We start from the raw sequence: 22,225 nt of genomic DNA on the forward strand, positions 1-22,225 counted from the left end.
AATCTGATGTTCTGTTTGTAGCTCCGCCCACGTGTGCAGGTGGGCCGTGAGACCCCCAGAACATATCACCCCAGGTAGTGAGGGATCGGCATACCAAGTTTCGTTCAAAGCGGTCAAGCCGGTTTTGAATTACTGTGAGAATGGCAGCTTTTTACATTTTTTCCATTGACATGAATGGGTGAAATCTGATGTTCTGTTTGTAGCTCCGCCCACGTGTGCAGGTGGGCCGTGAGACCCCCAGAACATATCACCCCAGGTAGTGAGGGATCGGCATACCAAGTTTCGTTCAAAGCGGTCAAGCCGGTTTTGAATTACTGTGAGAATGGCAGCTTTTTACATTTTTTCCATTGACATGAATGGGTGAAATCTGATGTTCTGTTTGTAGCTCCGCCCACGTGTGCAGGTGGGCCGTGAGACCCCCAGAACATATCACCCCAGGTAGTGAGGGATCGGCATACCAAGTTTCGTTCAAAGCGGTCAAGCCGGTTTTGAATTACTGTGAGAATGGCAGCTTTTTACAATTTTTCCTTTGACATGAATGGGTGAAATCTGATTTTCTGTTTGTAGCTCCGCCCACGTGTGCAGGTGGGCCGCGAGACCCCCAGAACATATCACCCCAGGTAGTGAGGGATCGGCATACCAAGTTTCGTTCAAAGCGGTCAAGCCGGTTTTGAATTACTGTGAGAATGGCAGCTTTTTACAATTTTTCCATTGACATGAATGGGTGAAATCTGATGTTCTGTTTGTAGCTCCGCCCACGTGTGCAGGTGGGCCATGAGACCCCCAGAACATATCACCCCAGGTAGTGAGGGATCGGCATACCAAGTTTCGTTCAAAGCGGTCAAGCCGGTTTTGAATTACTGTGAGAATGGCAGCTTTTTACAATTTTTCCATTGACATGAATGGGTGAAATCTGATTTTCTGTTTGTAGCTCCGCCCACGTGTGCAGGTGGGCCGTGAGACCCCCAGAACATATCACCCCAGGTAGTGAGGGATCGGCATACCAAGTTTCGTTCAAAGCGGTCAAGCCGGTTTTGAATTACTGTGAGAATGGCAGCTTTTTACATTTTTTCCATTGACATGAATGGGTGAAATCTGATGTTCTGTTTGTAGCTCCGCCCACGTGTGCAGGTGGGCCGTGAGACCCCCAGAACATATCACCCCAGGTAGTGAGGGATCGGCATACCAAGTTTCGTTCAAAGCGGTCAAGCCGGTTTTGAATTACTGTGAGAATGGCAGCTTTTTACATTTTTTCCATTGACATGAATGGGTGAAATCTGATGTTCTGTTTGTAGCTCCGCCCACGTGTGCAGGTGGGCCGTGAGACCCCCAGAACATATCACCCCAGGTAGTGAGGGATCGGCATACCAAGTTTCGTTCAAAGCGGTCAAGCCGGTTTTGAATTACTGTGAGAATGGCAGCTTTTTACAATTTTTCCATTGACATGAATGGGTGAAATCTGATTTTCTGTTTGTAGCTCCGCCCACGTGTGCAGGTGGGCCGCGAGACCCCCAGAACATATCACCCCAGGTAGTGAGGGATCGGCATACCAAGTTTCGTTCAAAGCGGTCAAGCCGGTTTTGAATTACTGTGAGAATGGCAGCTTTTTACAATTTTTCCATTGACATGAATGGGTGAAATCTGATGTTCTGTTTGTAGCTCCGCCCACGTGTGCAGGTGGGCCGCGAGACCCCCAGAACATATCACCCAAGGTAGTGAGGGATCTGCATACCAAGTTTCGTTCAAATCGGTCAAGCCGTTTTTGCGTGATTGCGGCACATACACACACACATACATACACACATACATACCTCCGATTTTATATATATAGATCTAGATTATACATATGAGACTGAGCCTAAGGTTTTAACTCCTACCAGCACTTAAGACTGCTTAGCCATCGCTAGGCGTGATTCTATAAGCAATGCCTAGTAGATAATTGACAATTGTGCTCAATAGCGCCTGAGTTAGGTGCCATTTGTAGAATCAGGGCCTTAGAGTTTAGAATAGGTGTGAAACACAGATAAGCGCATAACCTGTAACTTGTGCCTATTAGCACTTGTTAAGACCATTTGCTGACTGTTATCATCAATTTAGCCAATTACTTTAGGCAGGCATTTGTGATCCGTGCCCATAATTGCATGTCAAACTTTAGGCAACTTATAAAGAATAGTGGCAATTTTTGGTCCACTAACCAGCTAAGTAACCACATAAAGTTAGGATTGCAACCCAAAACAAGGCACCAGTCTTGTTAACTTTTTGATCAGCAGCTATACCTGGATTTTCAATGCCAGGAGCCATGCATATCCTAGCTCTAAATTTTCAGGGTTAGTTCAGTCTTGCTTACCGCTACAAGCTGAATATTGACTCCTTAATGTGTACATGTCTTCTGCAAACTCCACCCCTTACACACCTATCAGTAAAGTGTGCACCATCAAGTCAAAGTGCATTGTTATATGCCAAGTCAGGCCAGTTATATAAAAATTACTTTATAAAATTACTCTCTAAATTTCAAAGGCCATCCTGATACCCATTTCTTCAGTCTAGCCAGGTCCCTCTGCAGTTCCTCAGAGTCTGTTTGTCTTTTAACTACTTGGAATATATATTGTATTTGAAAATTTAATCTATTCATTCATTTTCTTTCCCAGTCATTAACAAATATGTTAAACAATACCAATCCTAGCACAGATCTCTGAGGCACTCCATTTTTTTCCACTTTGCACTGAAAGACTGACATTTAGGCCTGGATTCTCTAAACAGCGCCATTGTTGACAGCTGCCTTATAAGTGGCCACCGATGGTGCCATTTAAAGAATTACCTCCGGCAAAGGTAGGTGCTGGAAATGTAGGCCAGGGTTTACAAGGCCTATAATTCTGGTGCCTACCTTTGCCGTGAATTGTACCTCCAGAGGTGCCTACCGACGCCTAATGCCACTTCTGGCGTTAGCCATGCCTAAAGTCATGTTAGACACCAGTAGGCGCCTCCGAAGGTGTGATTCTGGTGCCATTGTTTTAGATACTGGTAGGCGCCTTGAAATTTTTCTTCAGTACAATTTTAAACAGTGTTTCCCTCTTAACTTAGGTGCCGGTAGGTGCCTACCAGCGCCTGTTAAGTCACCATTTATAGAATATGGCCCAGATTCTCTAAACAGTGCCGTTTTCAGTGGCCACATTAAAAGCAGCCACCAATCTCATGTCAATCGTGCAACAGCACCGTTTAGAGAACCGCACCTAAGGCAAAGGTAGGTCAGGGTTTTTAGGACCTATATTTCCGGTGCCTACCTTTGATGTGAATCACACCTTCAGAGGCACCTACTGGCACCTAATGCCACCCGGTGTTAGCCATGCCTATATTGATGTTAAATAATAATAATAACTTTATTTTTGTATACCGCAATACCACAAGCAGTTCAGAGTGGTTTACAGAGGAAGAGACTGTATACAGACAGCGATGTTACAAAAAAGACTTTCAAATTACATTAGCATGTCAAGATTAGTCAAGATTTATCCGGAAGCATTTCAAAGATACAACAAGACAGGAAAGGAGTCAGAGAAATTTATCAAAGAGATAGGTTTTAATTGACTTCCTGAAGGTTTGGTAGGAAGGTGCATTAAAAAAAAATAAAAAAATCTATTTATTTTAAAACTTTCAATATGTGTTACACAATATACAATTATTTTCTACTTTTAACATCACTTAATATACCATCAAATTCAAACTCGCATCAAATATCCTCCTTCCCATATATCCAACATTTGTTCTTAAGCATAAGAGATCATAAAGTATTCCCTTCCCCCCTCCCCACCCTGGATGTGTATGCAAAAAAGGGAAAAATTATAATCATTCAGTACAGTATTTTGTTAATGGCTCCCAAACATCCCTAAATGTCTTAAAATGTCCCTGTTGTATGGCTATTGTCCGCTTCTTTTTAAAGATTTGGCATAACGAATTCCACCAAAAATTATAATTCAGCCGATCCCAATTTTTCCAGTTTTTTATAATTTGCTGTATGGCAACCCCTGTCATAATGTGCAAAAATGTATTATTATTAGAAGAGATTTGACTCTTAGCTCTCATTACAGTACCAAATAACACAGTGTCATAAGATAATGCTACCGGATTTTCCAGCAATGAAGTTGGTTAAACATTTATTCCATTTGCCTGCTTGGAATGATAATGATCTATCAAGCAATCTCTTGTAGATACAGCCCTTCAAGGATGGAAAATCAAACAGGTTGGCACTACGTGTGCAAGTGGTGCCTGGAAATTCGAAATGGTGTGACAGGTAGATTGGGGATGAACCTGTTATGGTTTTGAAGCAGAGGCAGGCAAACTTGAAAATGACCCTTGCTTCCTCCGGCAGCCAGTGTAATTTTTTTGTAGTACGGGCTTACATAATCCGATTTTTTGAGACCATAAATGAGACTGACGGCAGCATTCTGAATGACCCTCAATCGTTTGATGGTTTTCTTAAAGGATCCCAAGTATATAACATTGCAGTAATCTAAGATGCTTAAGATCAGAGATTGAACCAGCAGTGGAAAAGATAAGTCAAAATAGTGTTTAATGGTACAAAGTTTCCTTAAGGTGAAAAAACATTTTTTAACCTGAGCATTCAAAAGTCTTCAAAAGTCAAGCATCGGTCCAGGATGTTAGGTGCTGGTAGGAGCCTCTGGAGGTGTGATTCAGGCGCTGTTGTTTGGGCTTCAGTAGGCGCCTTAAAAATTTTTTAAAGTACCATTTTAAATAGTGTTTCCCTCTTAACTTAGGTGCCATTTATAAAATATGGGCCATGGCCTTAATTCTTACCTTCTACAATAAATATCAACTCCTATCATATTACTTTATTACACACCTGAAAATCCAGGTGTGTTCAACTTTATCCTCATGCTTATTCACAATTTCAGAGAATTCTAAGAGATTAGGCATGAGACGGTGATTGCAGCAACCCTAGAATACTTACGCAACTTATTCAGCAAGGGCCATAATGCCTTAATCATGCAATTTGACATGAGCTCGGCCTTCGATTTGGTGGATCATGAGAAATTGTTGCAATGTTTAGACGCAATCGGCATCAGAGGTGAGGTATTTGACTGGTTCCGAGAATTCCTTACGACCCGCACCTATCAAGTACGTTTCAACTGCAACCTCTCTAAAACATGGAGAAACCCATCAGGCGTTCCACAGGGGTCTCCATTATCCCCACTACTCTTCAACGTCTATATATCATCACTAGACTTGCAGCTGGCCCAGCGGGGTATAAAAATATTCAGTTATGCGGACGACTTTACAATCATTATCCTGTTCAATACTTCTCCCTCCGAAATCACCCCCACGGCAACAGAAGCGCTAAACCTGATGGAACAATGGACCACAGAATTCAGACTGAAGCTTAATTCAGATAAAACTAAATTCTTTATAGCCTCGCCACACCCACCTGTCACCACAACACCACTACACATTAACAATCTCAACTACCCTATTCAACCTACAATGAAGGTTCTGGGGGTAATACTGGACCAAGGTCTAACCATGAAAGACAATGTGGACTCCCTAGTCAGAAAGGGGTTTTTTACTCTCTGGAAACTTAGGTCCATTAGAGCATACTTCGACGCTTCAGCATTCAGAATTCTGGTACAATCCCTAATACTAAGCCACCTTGATTATTGTAACATTGCCCATCTGGCAATCTCCCGGAAGCAAATGCAGAGACTACAACTGATACAAAATGCAGCAGTCAGGTTGATCTTCGGGTTGAAGAAGTCCGATCACATAACCCCTTCCTACCGACTCCTGCACTGGCTGCCAATGGAGGCACATGCGAAGTTCAAGCTGGGATGTCTCTGCTTCAAGGTACTATCTGGTCTAGCCCCTAAATATTTAACTGACCTCTTCTCCTTCTCAACCAATAGACATAAGAGAAGAACACACCTGAAGTTCGTTTCCCCACCGGCTAGAGGATGCAAATTTAAGAGACACCATCAACAACTTCTATCGTATCAAGCAGCCTTATGGGGCAAAGACCTGGAAAAACTAATTACACACACAAACAACTATGGTGAATTTAGGAAACACCTAAAAACATACCTGTTCTCGAAATACCTAGGTAACGAATCTGGACAATAGACCCCATCACAATCCCACCCCCAAATCTGATCTTGTAAACTGTTAACCACCAATCTCTAACTATGAATGTTCCATTCAATTTGTAGAATCTTTCTAATTCATTGTAAACTGCATAGAACTTCACGGTCCTGCGGTATATAAACTGTTGTTATTATTATTATTATAATCTTCCTTTTCTGAACTTATGCTGGCTCTTTTCCATGTAAAGGATAATTTTGCAGTAGGACACCTGGGCAGGAAAGGCACATTAATCCACATGCTACCCTCAAGTGCCTTTCCAAAATTACTTCAAGGAAAATAAGTGCACACATTCACAAGGAAGATGTAACTGCATACATATGCTAGAATATATCTACTGATGAGACTAGCTGCTTCCCATTTTTAGATCTTGATATGTTCGTACTTTTCCAGCCTTTTTGTTATTCCTGCTTCCTTTGCTGATTTAGATTAAGCATGGGCAGCCCAAAAAATTTTCCTTTCATGTCATTTCCCGTGTTGATTCCAGGAAGTTTGCTTTTTTTGTTTGGCCATTTTTTTGGGCATAGGAGCAAAGTTGATGAGCGAGAACTCTTTCTGAAAGAGCATGCACTAAATACACATACACAGTGGTTTGTGCATGCTCACTAGTTCATTCATGTGCAATGGCAACCCTCTTTGCCAATAGTGCACAATCTCATGGAAAGAGTGCACACTATTTTCGGCTCAGGGTGATATGATAGAAGTCTATAAAATACTGAGTGGAGAGGAAATGGTAGATGTAAATCACTTGCTCACTCTTTCCAAAAATACTAGAACTAGGGGGCATGCGATGAAGCTTCTATAGTAGATTTAAAACAAAACGGAGAAAATATTTCTTCACACAATGTGTAATTAAACTCTGGAATGCCAGAGAATGTGGTGAAATCAATTAGCTTAGTGGGGTTTAAAAAAGGCTTGGTCCATAGGTCATTATTGAGATGACTTAGGTAAATCTACTGCTTATTCCTAGGATAAGCAGCATAAAATCTGTTGTACTACCTTGGATCTAGCTAGGTACTTGTGACCTGGGTTGACCACTGTTGGAAACAGGATGGACCTGTGATCTCTCCTAATATGGGAGCTCTTATATTACAGGAGTTCAGTATTTGAGATATGTTGTTGACATTTCCCATATCATTGCAAACAAATTCCCATCCCTATTCTAGATTCATATAGAGTGACTCTCTTTAGTTCTGTATCTCACCGTGGCCCCCTTAACTTTCTGCTTACCCAACCTTGCTCGTTTTAATATAGACCTGGATTGTATCAAGCACTGTGTAAATTATATTGGATGCATGGGCACCTGGCGAGAGACTTGCAGAAGCTATGCCATCCCTAAGTCTAATATGGCAGGCAGAGACAGGGGCATGAGCTGGAGCATGCAGCACTGATCATATCCATGATTTCTCGACCCAGTTCTCAGGGAACCCCAAGCCAGTCTGGTTTCCAAGATAACCTCAACGAATATTCATGAGATATATTTGCAGGTATATCTCATGCATATTCAATTCCATGCTGCCTCAGGGTGTAAGTGCTTATTTGCACTCCCCGAAGAGAGGATTGACTGGCGGTTACACCCTGAGGCAGCATGGAATTGTGAAACGCTGGTCCTCATTGGTGTGCCGATCTGTGGCAAAAGACAGGTAGCTTTTTCACTGCTATCTTGATTTTCTTTGATTAATTGCATTGCACAGAGCTATTTCAGACAAAATAAAGGAGGATTTTATGCCCATGAAGATTTGCTCAGTCTGGCCTTGAGCCGTTTGGGCAGCTGGCTTGTGCTGTGCGTTTTTTATTAGGCTTTTTCCTCCATCACTCTCTTTAGTAGAGATCTGTCACAGCTGGATTCTCACCTTGTTGCTTGTATAATCTTCTCAAGGACTGAAAAAGGTACAATCTCAGATGACTGGATTTGCATTGGCAATTTCCAGTCCAGAGCAAGGGTATTAAAGATGCCTTTGTCCCCACCCCACCCTCCACATTACTGAGTTGTGCAGCTTTATTACTGATGCTTAATGGAGTCTAAAGAAAGGGGGAAAGCCTACAGTCTCAAACGGTATATAATCGAACTCTTTGCTATAACATTTGTTTACTCTTTTACAAAAAATTATGGGTTGCAAAAGGTATAATTGCAGGAAAACAGATAGGAAAGGGGGGATGAATTAGTACAAGTTTGAAACTTGTGAAGAGCAGTGCTAACACTTTAACCGTAGCCTTGACAATTGGCATTTGTGCTCACAGGCTTTGGACTTGGGCCAATTCAACCCTTCTAAATGTTTCTGTTATCCAGGATTCAGTTCCTTGCAGAACACTCCCTTTCACTTTTTTCAGGACAAATGAAGTGGAGCAGAGCTGGCAGCGTAAATCAGTTCTGGCTCCTTCATGGCAAAGGATGGTGGACGCAGATCAATTCTACCTCCCCCTCCCCCACTCTAAGGAAGGGAGTAGTCACATGTCCTTAATTTTTCCATCATTCTCCCGTAGAACTATGGAGACAATGAGGAATGACAGACAAAGCTGATAGAGATAAGGGGTGAATGCCCATCAGACACACAGCTTCTTCTACAGAAAAGAGCTGGTCTTAGCTCAAAGAGGAGCCCTGTACCTTATCAGCTAACTGGAGATGGCAATTGTTCATGGAGGGGCAGTTGGTGATAATCATGAGGAGAGAACTAATAATCATGAGGCGGGGGGGGGGGGCTTAAGGACCATCAGAGGTTAGAAATTGAAATTTGGTCTACTGGGCAAATCATAGAGGGAGAAGGGCTTGGGATGAAAAATTAGGATCATAAAGGCAAAGAATGAGAGGAAGAGAGTAGAAGGCTTTTACCAGTGATCCTCCATCCCCCAGACCCTACCAATGCTCAAAACCCAACCGTCCTTTGTCCACCAGTACTCCATCAGGAAAAGGAGGAAGAGTGTTTTTTTTGTGTATGTGTGTAGGGTTGTTTTGGAAACAGATGGTTTACATTAGCCTTGGCCCTGCCCCATCCCCCTCTCTGCTGCAAAGTTCTGTTAAACCAGGTCACCTGGCAGGATCTCCAAAAATAGCAAAAGCCCACGTTACCTACCCCCATGTTTACCACATCTTTTTGCATTACAAATTAACCTCTGTTAAGGTTATACTACCATGAAACACTAGTACTCTATAGGACACAGAGATTTTGTAAAATATTTAGGGTAGAATATTAAAATATGAGTGGTTGGAGGCTGGTGACCTAGAATCCCACAGCAGGGGTCTTGGTTCAGGGTAGACCAGGGGCCAGAGTTTCAGCAGTTAGATTTCAGAGGAAAACTGGTCAAAATTCCAGAATTTAACAGAACAACAAACAAACCATCAGCAATTCTAGGAGCTGATTTGTGCCAGCAAATGCTTGCCAGTCTGTGAAGATTAGTTGCAGGCCTGAGGACTCAGCTGATCCTTTTTTGCCTGAAGTATGCAAGTTAAACTACCCTATTTACATATTATATTGTATTTACTTCTCATTTCATGTCAAATGCTCTGCATATTTTCGTACTTCCACTTCTTGGCATGCCTTCTGTTCATGGAGCCATTGGTTGGGGTTTACTTCCTGATTGAATTAATTGGTGTGTTTTTTTCTAGCATAGACATGGAATTTGCAAAGTCATGAGATTGTCAGGTTAAAATAGAAAAATAAAATGGTAATTTAAAACACAGATTAATGATAATGAGCTACTCTTTTACTAAGCAGTGTTAGAGGTTTCTACTATGGCCTGGAGCACTAAATGCCCCGAAGCTGCTCCAATGTCCAGAATTCTATGAGTGTTGGAGCAGCATTGGAGTATTTAGCGCACGGGGCCGCAGTAGAGACCTCTGCTGTGGCTTAGTACATGTACAAGGGGTGGGAGGTCCTTGATTTGTGGCATTCTGCTTGTGGTTTCATACAAATACTTCAGGTTTCCATAGAGCACCTATTTTATCCTGGTTCTCTAACTCTGCTACTCAATCCATGTACGTTCACCTCCAAGGGTGCAGCTTCTTTCTGAGGGAATTTTATATTGCTGGGTTAGCCTATGGCTTTTTTTCTAGCTTTAGCAGAAAGAACTTAGGGCTAGATTCACTAAGCAAACCGATCGTGTACTGATCGGTTTGCGAGCCCTTTGAGACCTGGTTTCCTTCTGACCCAATATACTAACCTATGTACCGATCCGATTCCGATCCATACATGCAAATGAGGGAAACGGCATGCAAAGTAGGCAGGGACGTGATTCACTAAGCAAAAATCTTGAACACCGACTGGGCTGGCCGATCAACAAGAAGCGACTGCTGGGGACCAGTCGCTCACCTCCTTTCTCACTGTCCTGCCAGCCCTGCAGCCCTGAAATAAACCCGGTCTCTGCCGCAACCTGCTCTCTGCCTCCCCGACTCAGCTTCTCCAAGACTGCTAATCTAGCTTCAAGAGAATGGACTCATTCTCTGAGAGCTAGGAGCTCTTTGCATTGAGCACACACATATGACCTCTCACCAAGTGGAACATAATCATACATGTGACACTCAATGCAAAATACTGGATAGTACCCCCTCTCACTGCTGAACAGCGGTCTGCATTTTAGGATTACTGAGGTTTAATTAATTATAACTTGTTACAGTACTAGGACTTACAGTATATAAAAAGCCTTAAGATTATATGGTATAATGCCTGATTTTTTTTTTTTTTGTGTTTCCTTCTCAGCATACATTGAATCTAATTTAAACTGTAATTAAAACAATTTTTTTATTATCCTAATTAGAATATTTATCTAAAAATGCGCAGTGCTAGGGGTGGTGTGGAGAGGGTGGGCGGGAATGAAGACTGAACTAGGCCCTGTGTGCTTTTAGAGGCTACCTATTAATGCTTTAGGCTATGACAATTAAGTTTTTATCTCTGGCAGTAAGTTCAAATTTAAAACTATGGGAAAATCTATGGAAAATAACTAATAAAGTTTGCTTTTTTTTAAGTCAAACTCTCTTTTCTCTATTACTCCCAGTCATTAAATCACTAAGGGCCGGACGCACTGGGGAGAACAATGGATGAGAGAGAATGGAAAGATGAAACAGAATAGGAAAAAGGAGATAAAAAATAATGAGAAATGTATAAAAAAGAAAGAAGGAAGAGAAAGTGAGAGAAATATAAAACCGAGATAAGACTGAGGAAAAATGAAGAGGGTGAGACAGCAAAAATAAGAGGTTAAATGACAAAAAGGAAAAAAAAAGACAAAAAATAAGGCGAGAATGGGAAAAGATGATGAAAAAGAGGAAAAAAATGGAGAACTCATTTGAGACTGAACCACTGCATTTGTCATGGAAACATGTCATTAATAAGAAGCTGCTAATATTCTAATCATCCCAATTAAGGAACAATGTACTGAATGCCAAGAAATAACATTTTCATTAAGGGAATGCAGGGACTTAAGTATGAATACTAGTCAGTAAAATAGCTATAATGATAAATAGGAGACTGACTATAATGGTGATAATTACCAGTGAGGAGAAAGCGACTGACACTTTGAAAAAATGCTCAGAAAAGTGAAACTCTGAAGAGGGGGTGAGAACCTCCTCTTAAGGGAAGAGTTTACCGTCCAGTCATTGCATTAATATATGAAACATCACTTTTTGACCACTGGTAAAATGTTGAATTGTTCTTGCAAGCTCAACATGAGATATTCAAAATTTCTTATGCAAAAGATCTCTCTCAATGGAAAAATGATGCAATGCACTTATCTGTAAAATATTCTTAAGAATCTTAAGGCTCTCAGGGGTCCCAACGCGGCCCCATTTCGAGTTCTGCTTCAGGAGACCCAAAATCACGTTTTAAACCCTCTGTGCAGTCATAATGCTTTTCCAAGACACGTTTGGAATTTTCGAACTCAGTGAATTATTTTCTCTTGGAAAAGCATTAAAACGTGATTTTGGGTCTCCTGAAGCAGAACTCGAAATGGGGCTGCGTTGGGACCCCTGAGAGCCTTAAGATTCTTAAGAATATTTTACAGATAAGTGCATTGCATCATTTTTCCATTGAGAGAGATCTTTTGCATAAAAAATTTTGAATATCTCATGTTGAGCTTGCAAGAACAATTCAACATTTTACCAGTGGTCAGAAAGTGATGTTTCATATACTAATGCAATGACTGGACGGTAAACTTTTCCCTTAAGAGGAGGTCCTTTTACTAAGGCGCGCTAACTGATTTAGCACGCACTAAAGATTAGCACATGCTAAATGCTAAGGTGCCATTATATTCTATGGGCGCCTTAGCATTTAGCGCACGCTAAATCAGTTAACGTGCACTAAATTGGTTAGCGCGCCTTAGTAAAAGGACCCTATAGTTTGGTTTAACTCAGTCTACCCTTTAGAAGATGAAAGGGGGGGTGTGGTGTGGCATACATACATACCCAATCTACTAATAACGAATCAAAGCTAACATGGGAATTTCTCATCATTCATATTTTTTTAAGAAGATAGACAGACACTTATGGAAATGGAAAATGACCTTTTCTAGAAACAAAAAACTGTCAGAATGACATATCCTTTATTGCTGTAATTTACAACAACTCTTATGGGAAGAACCATGTTTATATATATATATATACACACATATATATAAGTTTGATAAAGTACAAATTCAGTATGATTGTTATATAAACAAAGGGTGGTAATATCACGCTGATGCATAATGTGGTCTTTCAATGGGTTGATGTAATCAAATTCAGACAGAAGTTGTGGAGTGCAATTGACCAACAAACTCTATTTGGCTTTACTGTCTTTCTTCTGCTCCATTTCAATATCCAACTCTGTCAAGCAGCAGTTGCACAGAATCTGAATGTATTTTGTTATTTTTACTGGAAAACAAATAGACACACAAAAAAAGTAAAACCATCATGCAGACAATAGACAGTTTGTAATAGACGTCATAACCAGTGCTCAATGAGGCAGTGTATGATAAAGATATCTGCATAACCTTAACTGGATGCTTAGAGGTATTTGGGGGTCCTTTTATCAAGCTGCGGTAGGGGTTTAACGCGCGTAATACCACACGTTAAACCGCCTGCCGCGCTAGTTGCTAACGCCTGCATTGAGCAGGCATTAGTTTTTTAGTCGGCCGCGGGGGTTAGCGCGTGATGAAATGTTCGACGCGCTAACCCCGCTAGTGCGGCTTGATAAAAGGACCCCTTAATCAATTAATTCTCTCGCTAAATGTAACCAATTAGTTACAACAGCTAGATAACTTTATCCCTGTTATTAATGTGACTAGATTTATCTGGACAACTTTATCCAAAAAGAGCTGAATATCAGTGTAGTGTTGCTCTGAAATGCATCAAAGTTCTCTAGTTGACCATAGAAATTTTGTCTGGCCATCAAGTTGACCAGATAAAATTAAACATTAACGCTGGCTTTTACAAAGCCACGGTAGAGGTTTTTACCTTGGGCCAGTGAGGTAAATACTCTAATGCTCATAGAATTCCTATGAGCATCAGAATATTTACCTCATTGGCCCGTGGAAGAAACCTCTACTGTGGTTTTGTAAAAGGAACCCTAAATCAATAAGGGGAAATGGGGCAGGGATTTTAACAATACCAAGATGTCTGGGAGGCTCCCGAAGTTAGCTAGACAAATCTTTAGAACATCAATCACATGGTTTTTAAGTAGAAGGACTAATTTTCTGTGATTCAAGGATTTGCTTTATTGCTTTCTTGAAGTCATTTTAAATCGCTAGACTAAGGCAGAAGTTTTGCAATATAGGTGGTTTTTCCCTTTGGAGCATTTCAAACATTCATTGAAATGCTGGTACTGTGAAGCAGTGGTTCCCAACCATTTTCCATTTGGGACGCACTGCATCCATGACCCTCATAGATCTTTGGTCTGACACACAGTATAGCAGTTCTTATGAATTAAATGTAAACATTTTCCACAGCTACAAGAAAAATACCTCCCCAAAACAACAGCTACAGATCAGAACCAGGATACAGAAGTCATTATGACTCATGTTATCTGTGTGACAGCAACATAAATCTTTCTACTAGCATTCTCACTGTAAAATAATACAAAATCTGAAAAAAAAATCCTAACATACAGGTAGGAAACCTACTATACAGCAGTAGTATTAATCCATGATTCAAATATCAAGAACAGCACCTCAAATATAAAAACTGGGTTCTGGAACAGCATTACACCTACTAATAATAAACCATAACAAGTAGGATTGCTACAAAGTTCTACATAGAAATTACGAGGGTGAATCAAAAATTAAAGGCAATTATTAAATTACACAATAACCGGAACAGAGCTAGCGAAATGCAACATATGTACTTGTCTGTTGGATGGTTCATCCATGCATAGTGCAGCACTCGGCCTTTATTTATTTAATAATTTTCATACCGCATAAAAATATGCGGTTTACACATTTGCTACATATGTGGAGAGGCATAATTGAAAGGGGCATCTAAATCCGTTTCCATCTAAGTCGCAAGTCGTCCAAAGTAAAAAAACAGCCTAGGACACATTTTCGAAAAATATGTCCAAAATTTTTTTTGTTTCAAAAATCGTCTAATTATATGTCCTGCCGATCTGATCGTCCAAGTTGCTAAATCATCCATTTTTATACCACATTTTCGTCCAACTTTTCGTCCAAGTCAAAAAATGCCTAGAACAAGCCCTGTTGGATGTGGGAGGGGTCTGCAAAGTGATGGACTGAACACCCAGACATGCCACCTAAATAGTGAGGTATCTTACAGAGCACTGCTGTGAACGTCACAAAAAGGGTGCCATGTCTTCTTCTCACTACAGCTCCCTTATAGTCATGGTGAGCCCCCCAAACCACCTCCAGAATCCCCTAGACCCACTTATCTACCACCCTAATAGCCCTTATGGCTGCAGGAGCCACTTATATGCCAGTAAAAAAAGAGTTTTGGGGGTGTATAAGGGAGTGCACATGTTTAAGTATCAATGAATTGATTATGGGGGCTTATGGGCATGGGTCCTCCTCTCCATGAGTCCCTAACCTACCCTCAAGACGGCTTAAGCCGCCTCTGTGCTGGACGACTAGGCTTTCCTATGCCAGGCGGCCAGGTGATGGTGGTCTGGAGGCTGAATTTTAAAGTGTGATTAATATTTTTATGGGGGTGGGGGGGTTGGTGATCACTGGGGTAGTGTGTGGGGTCTGTTTTATGTGTTTGCAGTGCTTATCTGGTGACTTTAGGTGGGTTTTTGTGACTTAGACCTGTTTTACATGGTCTAAGTTATAACGTCCAAGTTCCATAGATCCTGGGCTGTATAACTTTCGGTTATACATGCTGTAAGACTAAGTCTAAGCCGACCCACATCCCGCCCAACTCCCGCCCTCGACACTCCTCCTGAAACGCCCCATTTAGCTTTGGACGTTCAGCGGCACTATGAAGGGCTAGGTCATTTAGAAATACGTCCAAAACCCGTTTTTATTATCGGCACTTAGATGTATTTGGACAACGTTCGTCCAAGTGCCTACTTAGGCCGATTTTGGGACGTTTTTCTCTTTCGATTATGAGCCTCATATTATCCTGCTCGCCCTTTAGTTGCTTAACAATTGAAACAAAACAAAAGACAAACATAGATTTCCCATCCCCCCCAGAAAAATAATACTATCTCGAAACAAATATTAACAAATCATAATATCAATACAGACATTGTCAAATCATAATTTCCACACACACAAAAAAAAATGCAGAAAAGCATTAAAATTACATTCAAGGCAGAAATATTCTTAACACTATTTCTTGATGCTGAAGAGACTACTGAAACACTAGCATAGGAAGGCATTGACAAATAGCTGCATTTTTAACATTTTCTTTAGTTGTGTGGCAGTCACAAGGTCAGAAACAGAGATGCTCTACTGCAAGATGTCGCCATTGTAAAAAAATGTGCAGTAGTGTGCTTTCTTTGGGTAGAGTGAATTAAATCTGTGGTAATTCACCATCAGATATTGACTCATTATGGACATAACACCATGAATCGATGAAAGGTTTATAAGTGGGTAAAAAGCCTGACAGATCCAAATTGGATGCCAATTTGGATATCAGCTATGGGTCTGCATTTGCCATAATGCATGATGACTTGGGATACAGGAAAGTCTGTGATCTGCACAAGCAACAGCATGTAGAGGTTGCGACCCAGTTCCTGAGATGGTATGAAGAAGATCTGAGTATTTTGGAGAGAACTGTCACCTGCGATGAGACATGGGTGTATTACTCCAGAGAGCAAAAGACAAAGCATGATGAAGTAAAGGAAGTGGTGCTCACCTAACTTCAGGAGCAGCGTAAAACTTCTCTGTAGGAATGCAGAAGCTAGTTGAATGATACAACAAATGTGTCATCTTGCATGGGGACTATGTGAAAAAAATTATGTGTTCAATTGCTCACAGTTACTTCTATTAAAGCCATTAAACGTATTTTGACTTTACTTTTTGATTTACCATCATGTATGCAAACAGAATACCACTCTCAATATTCCACAGACACACAATCTTGATCAAAATACAAAACAAGGGTTCACAAATTTGAAATAGAAATATGAAGCAAAAATGGAACTGGGAACTCCAAGAACCACTTGAGAATTAAAAAAAAAATTTAATTTCCTTTTGTATTGAACACAATACAAAGACTTCTGTGATGCATATTTCAGAATGCTATAACTAGCTGGTATAATGTTCTAATATTGCTTAGAGGGATTGTTTATGAACAACTTGAAAAATTGAAGATGAACAAAGCCATGGGACCAGATGGGATCCATCCCAGGATATTGAGGCAGCTCAGAGAAATTCTGATGGGTCCACTTAAAGATTTATTCAATAAATCCCTGAAGATGGGAGAGGTTCTGTGGGAAGTGAGAAGAGTGGATGTAGTCTCATTTCACATAAGTGGTCGCAGAGATGAAGAGGAAACTATAGGCCAGTAAGCCTCACTTCAGTTGTTGGAAAAATAATGGAAGTATTGCTGAAGGAAAAGGATAGCAAATTTCCTAGAATTTATGGGTTACAAGATATGAGACAACATGGTTTTACTAAAGGCAAATCGTGCCAAACAAATTTGATTGAATTCTTTGACTGAGCAACCAGAGAATTGGATTGAGGACATATGCTAGATGTAATTTACTTAGGCCCCCTTTTTTCAAGTCACATTAGGGTTTTTTATTGCCAGATGCTGTGGTAAAAGCTCTGACGCTCATAGGAATTCTATGAACATCAGAGCTTTTACCGCAGTGGCCAGCGATAAAAAACCCTAACACGCTTGATAAAAGGAGGCCTTAGATTTCAGCGAAGTCTTTCACAAGGTTCTTATAGGAAGCTCTTGAACAAACTTGATGGTCTGAAATTAGAACCGAAAGTGGTGAACTGTATTAGAAACTGGTTGACGGACAGACTAGAGAATGACACGGGAACAAATTTGTCCCTGTCCCCGCAGGAACTCAATTTCCCCGTCCCGTCCCCATGAGTTTTGTTGCTGTCCTTGATGCTGCCCCTGCCTTAACCACTCAATCCTCGAATGCTTATGGTTTCAAAGTGTTTGAGGCTTGTGCAGATGAGGACGGAGCTTGCAGGAATGGGGCAGGCATAGGAAAAGAACTAGTGGGGACAAGATGGGGAAACATTTTCCACGTGTCATTCTCTAGGACAGACGTTATAGGGTGAAGGTTAATGGAATTCGCTCAGAGGACGGAAGGTGAGTAGTGGTGTGCCTCAAGGATTAGTGCTGGGGCCAATTCTATTCAATATGTTTGTGAGTGATATTGCCGAAGGGTTAGAAGGTGAAGTTTGCATTTTTGCAGATGATACCAAGATTTGTAATAGAATGGACACCCTGCAGGGAGTGCAAAACATGAAAAGGGATCTGCAAAAGTTGGAAGAATGGTTTAATATCTAGCAATTAAAATTCAATGCAAAGAACTGCAGAGTGATACATTAAAGGAGTAGAATTCTGAGGGAAATGTATATGCTGGGAGGCGAGAGGCTGATATGCACAGAAGGGGTGAGTAGTGTTTGAAGATCTGAAGGTGACAAATCAGTGTGACAAGGTGGTGGCTGTAGCCAGAATGATGCTAGGCTGTAAAGAGAGAGGCGTAACCAGCAGAAGAAAGGAGGTACTGATGCCCTTATACAGGTCATTGGTGAGGCCCCACTTGGAGTACTGCGTTCAGTTTTGAAGGTCATATCTGGCTAAGGATATAAAAAGATTTGAAGTGGTCCAGAGGAAGGTGACAAAAATGGTAGGGGGTCTGCACCAAAAGATGTAAGAGAGGAGGCTTGAAGACCTGAACTTGTATACTCTAGAGGAGAGGAGAGACCAGAATGATATGATAGAGATTTAAATACTTGAAAGGTATTAATATATAACCAAATCTTTTCCAGAGAAGGGAAATTGGTAAAACTAAACGGCATAAATTGACATTGTAGGGTGATAGGTTTAGAAGTAATATTAGGAAATTATTTTTCATGGAGAGGGTGGTGGATGCCTGGAATGCCGTCTTGAGGGAGGTGGTAGAGAGGAAAATGGTGATGATATTCAAAAAAGCATGGGATGAACACAGGGGATCTCTAATTAGAATATGAATGATATAAATTGGGCAGATTTGCATGATGTGTCCCGTAAATGGCAAATCAGTTTAGGATGGGTTTGGGAGGGTTTTGATTGGAGCCCTAGCAATTTGAATCATGATGATGGTGCTGGGCTGTCTTTCATGGTCTGAATCCTGCAAATGATAAGATGGTTTGGATAGGCTAGAGTGAACTTCTCAGCCTTCCTGTTCAAAAATGACTCTGAGATGGACAACTTTTTGGGGATGTAGTGCATGGGACATACTAATCCTGACTTAGATGTTTTTTCAGACTCTTTATTTTTTTTTTTACTCTTCATGAATTACCCCATAACGAATCCCGCGAGAACTGACGCAGGCATTGAGGAAGCAGCGCGGGGCCAGCTGGATGCTGAAAATATCACTCCTGCCCTGCACTGTGGCCACAACATGGCAGGAGGTAGCTGGCGGAGGTACAATATTTACTGGGGGAGGGGAGGGATGCATACGGGGAGGGGGGGAGGGATGTATAGGCCGCCTCCGTGTGGTTTTAAAACTCTTAGATAAGCCATGGCAGCGGGGAAATACAGCATTAAACTTTAAAGTAAACAATCTAAAAAAGCACTCCTTTATTATGCAAAAAGTACTGGCCACTCATTATAATTATGACAAACAATCCTCTTGTGCAAATTAAAAGAGATCTACTACTACTATGTTTTTATACTACCATGACTACTACTACTACATCTACTCTCTCATCAACTGCGAGAAAAAATCAACAGTACTGGGCTGTATAAGGAATATAAATGTTAATTTTTATCTGATCCTCATGGACTCCAGGTTAAGAACCCCTGCTATAAAGCACATTCAGATTGACTGGTAATTACACTAATCCCAAATCTTTGAAAGCACCCTTCACCTATTTTAAGGGAAACCTCGTCTCCATTCATCCCTTAGATTCGGCATAGTGGCAGGGCCTATAATTTGCCTAACTTTAACTTCAAGCCCAAGGAAAACCCAAAAGTGGAAACCATTAAGTACTCTCTACCTGTCATAAAATGGCAGGGGAAAAGGCAAAAGACTAATGAATCCTCTTTGTCCTTGACCCGACTGTTTCATAATTCAGGGTGGCACAACTAGGTTTACTGTAAACAACTCAGATATATTGAAAACCAATGTATATGCAACCAACTCTTTCAATTGGAGACTAATGTGGTCATAAGATGTTATAGTAGTAGTACAACTAGGTTTACTCCACCCGATATTCAAAATGATGTAAGCAAGCAAGAGAGGATCTCTTCCAAATATTGTAATTCTAATGTTCAGAATTGTTTAATTACTGCAGATACCCAAAGAGCATGTAAAACATCATTATTGGTGAATCTACATTTGAGACAAAGAGGTGAGTCAAGATAACCTGTTTTATGTATGTGGATCTGAGCTAAACAAGCCCAATGAAATATCTGAAACTGGCATTCTCAGAAATCCACACAGTACACTATCTTTGGTTTTCTGGCTCTCAGATTTTTAGTATCCAAAACACCAGCTTGTGATTGTCCATAAACCTTATTGGGTATATGTAACAATTGATGGATCTAAGAAACCATCATCTTTGGTTGGTAACTGGAAGTGATGGCCCTGTATAAATATGGTGGCAAATCATAGTTACCAGATGTTAGGGTCCATTTTAGGGGTCAGCTAAAACCTTCTGCCCAATGTACGATGGCCAAAAAAAGCAAACCGGATGCTAGGAATTATTAGGAAAGGGATGGTAAATAAGACTATGAATACTGTATTATGATGCTTCTGTAAATCTGTATTGATCCATGGTCTGACCTCATCATGAGTATTGCGTTCAGTTCCGGTTGATGTACCTCAAAAAAGATATAGCGGAATTAGAAAAGGTTCAAAGAATAACGACCAAGATGATAAAAGGGATGGAACTCCTCTCATATGAGGAAAGACTAAAGAGCTCTTTAGCTTGGAAAAGACTAAAAGGCTCTTCAGCTTGGGAAAGAGAAGGCTGAGGGGAAATATGATTGAAGTCTACAAAAACCTGAGTGGTGTAGAACAAGTACAAGTGAATTGATCTTTTACAAAGACTAGGGAACACTCAATAAAGTTACAGGGAAATACTTTTAAAACTAATAGGAGGAAGTATTTGTTTTCACTCAAAGAATAGTTAAGCTCTGGAACTTGTTGCCAGAAGATGTGGTAACAGCAGTTTACGTAGCTGGTTTAAAAAAAAGGTTTGGACAAGTTCCTGGAGGAAAAGTCCATCGTCTGCTATTGAGGCAAACATGGGGGAACTCACTGCTTGCCTTGGGATCAGTTGCATGGAATATTGCCACTATTGGGTTTCTTTCAGGTACTTGTGACTTGGATTGACCACTGTAGAAACAGGCTAGATGGAATGTCTGACCCAGTATGGCTATTCTTATTCTTATGGAAAGACCCTAGGAGCCTTGGAAGCTAGGTGTTTGGGCATTTAGGAAAGTAATATTCAGTCTACAGCAGTTAGTGAATCTTAAATTGCTGACAACTGCAGGCTGACCTGAGCCTGGATAGTCAGTTCTGAGTAGGATTACTATATGGCTCCATAAAAAGGAGCATGGATTGAGACATCTGGGTTTTACTTCTATTGAAAACAATGGAGGTAAGGAGGGCAGATTGAGACATCTACGTGCCACATCCACTGAAAGCAATGGAAGTAAAATACGGATATCTCAATCCGTCCTCCTTCTTCTGGAGCCATATGGTAACCCTAATTCTGGGCCATATCTAAGCACTAGCACTGAATAACCAGATTAAGCAGACACCTGAAAGCAAACTGCACACTGGCCAACATGTATACAGTTAGCTTGGCAGGTAAACATAGGATAACCTTTTATTGTCCTATCTTTATCCATATATTTAACCAGCTAATGGACTGCCTATTATCACTAATCAATTAAATACTGACTCTGCCCACCTTTACCCAGTTGCTGATGGCCAACTCAGCAGGGTTTATCTAGACAGCAGAAGCCTTTCTTGCCCAGTTAAACCTTCTTGAACATCTGGTCCTTAGATTATTAGAAAGTATTGTGATTGGACATGTGAGGAGAGGGGTCCTAGTATGAACCAAATAGGGGATCTTATATGCTCATTTACTCAAGATGGTGGTGTACAGAAAAATAAAACAACCCATATTGTCATGGCTAAGAAATTATATTTTATATGGGGTCATGCTTTATGACTCTTAGCTGAGATTCTTGACAGTGTACTGTAGACAGGAATGGCCAATGGCATTGCAATGGGTGGGCACTTGATGAAGTTACAGGGAAATACTTTTAAAACCAATAGGAGGAAACTTTTTCCACTCAGAGAATAGTTAAGCTCTGGAACGCATTTTCAGAGGTTGTGGTAAGAACGGATAGCATAGCTGGTTTTAAGAAAGGTTTGGACAATTTCATGGAGGAAATGTCCATGGTCTGTTATTGAGAAAGACAGGGGGGAAGCCACTGCTTGCCCTGGATCGGTAGCATGGAATATTGCTACTCCTT

General features: G+C 40.9%; 1 protein-coding gene across 1 annotated transcript in view; it reads right to left on the bottom strand.

Moving 5' to 3' along the window:
• Positions 1-12,669: 12,669 nt before the first annotated feature.
• The window catches only part of SLC7A13 (solute carrier family 7 member 13), an 81,752-nt gene continuing 72,196 nt past the window's right edge, over positions 12,670-22,225 (bottom strand). The window contains exon 10 of the mRNA XM_033933463.1: positions 12,670-12,982. Coding sequence (XP_033789354.1) covers positions 12,888-12,982 — 95 coding nt within the window. The 3' untranslated portion in view covers positions 12,670-12,887. The remainder of the gene's footprint in view (positions 12,983-22,225) is intronic.

This window comes from Geotrypetes seraphini, chromosome 2 (assembly GCF_902459505.1).
Source record: "Geotrypetes seraphini chromosome 2, aGeoSer1.1, whole genome shotgun sequence".
Lineage (NCBI taxonomy): Eukaryota > Metazoa > Chordata > Amphibia > Gymnophiona > Dermophiidae > Geotrypetes > Geotrypetes seraphini.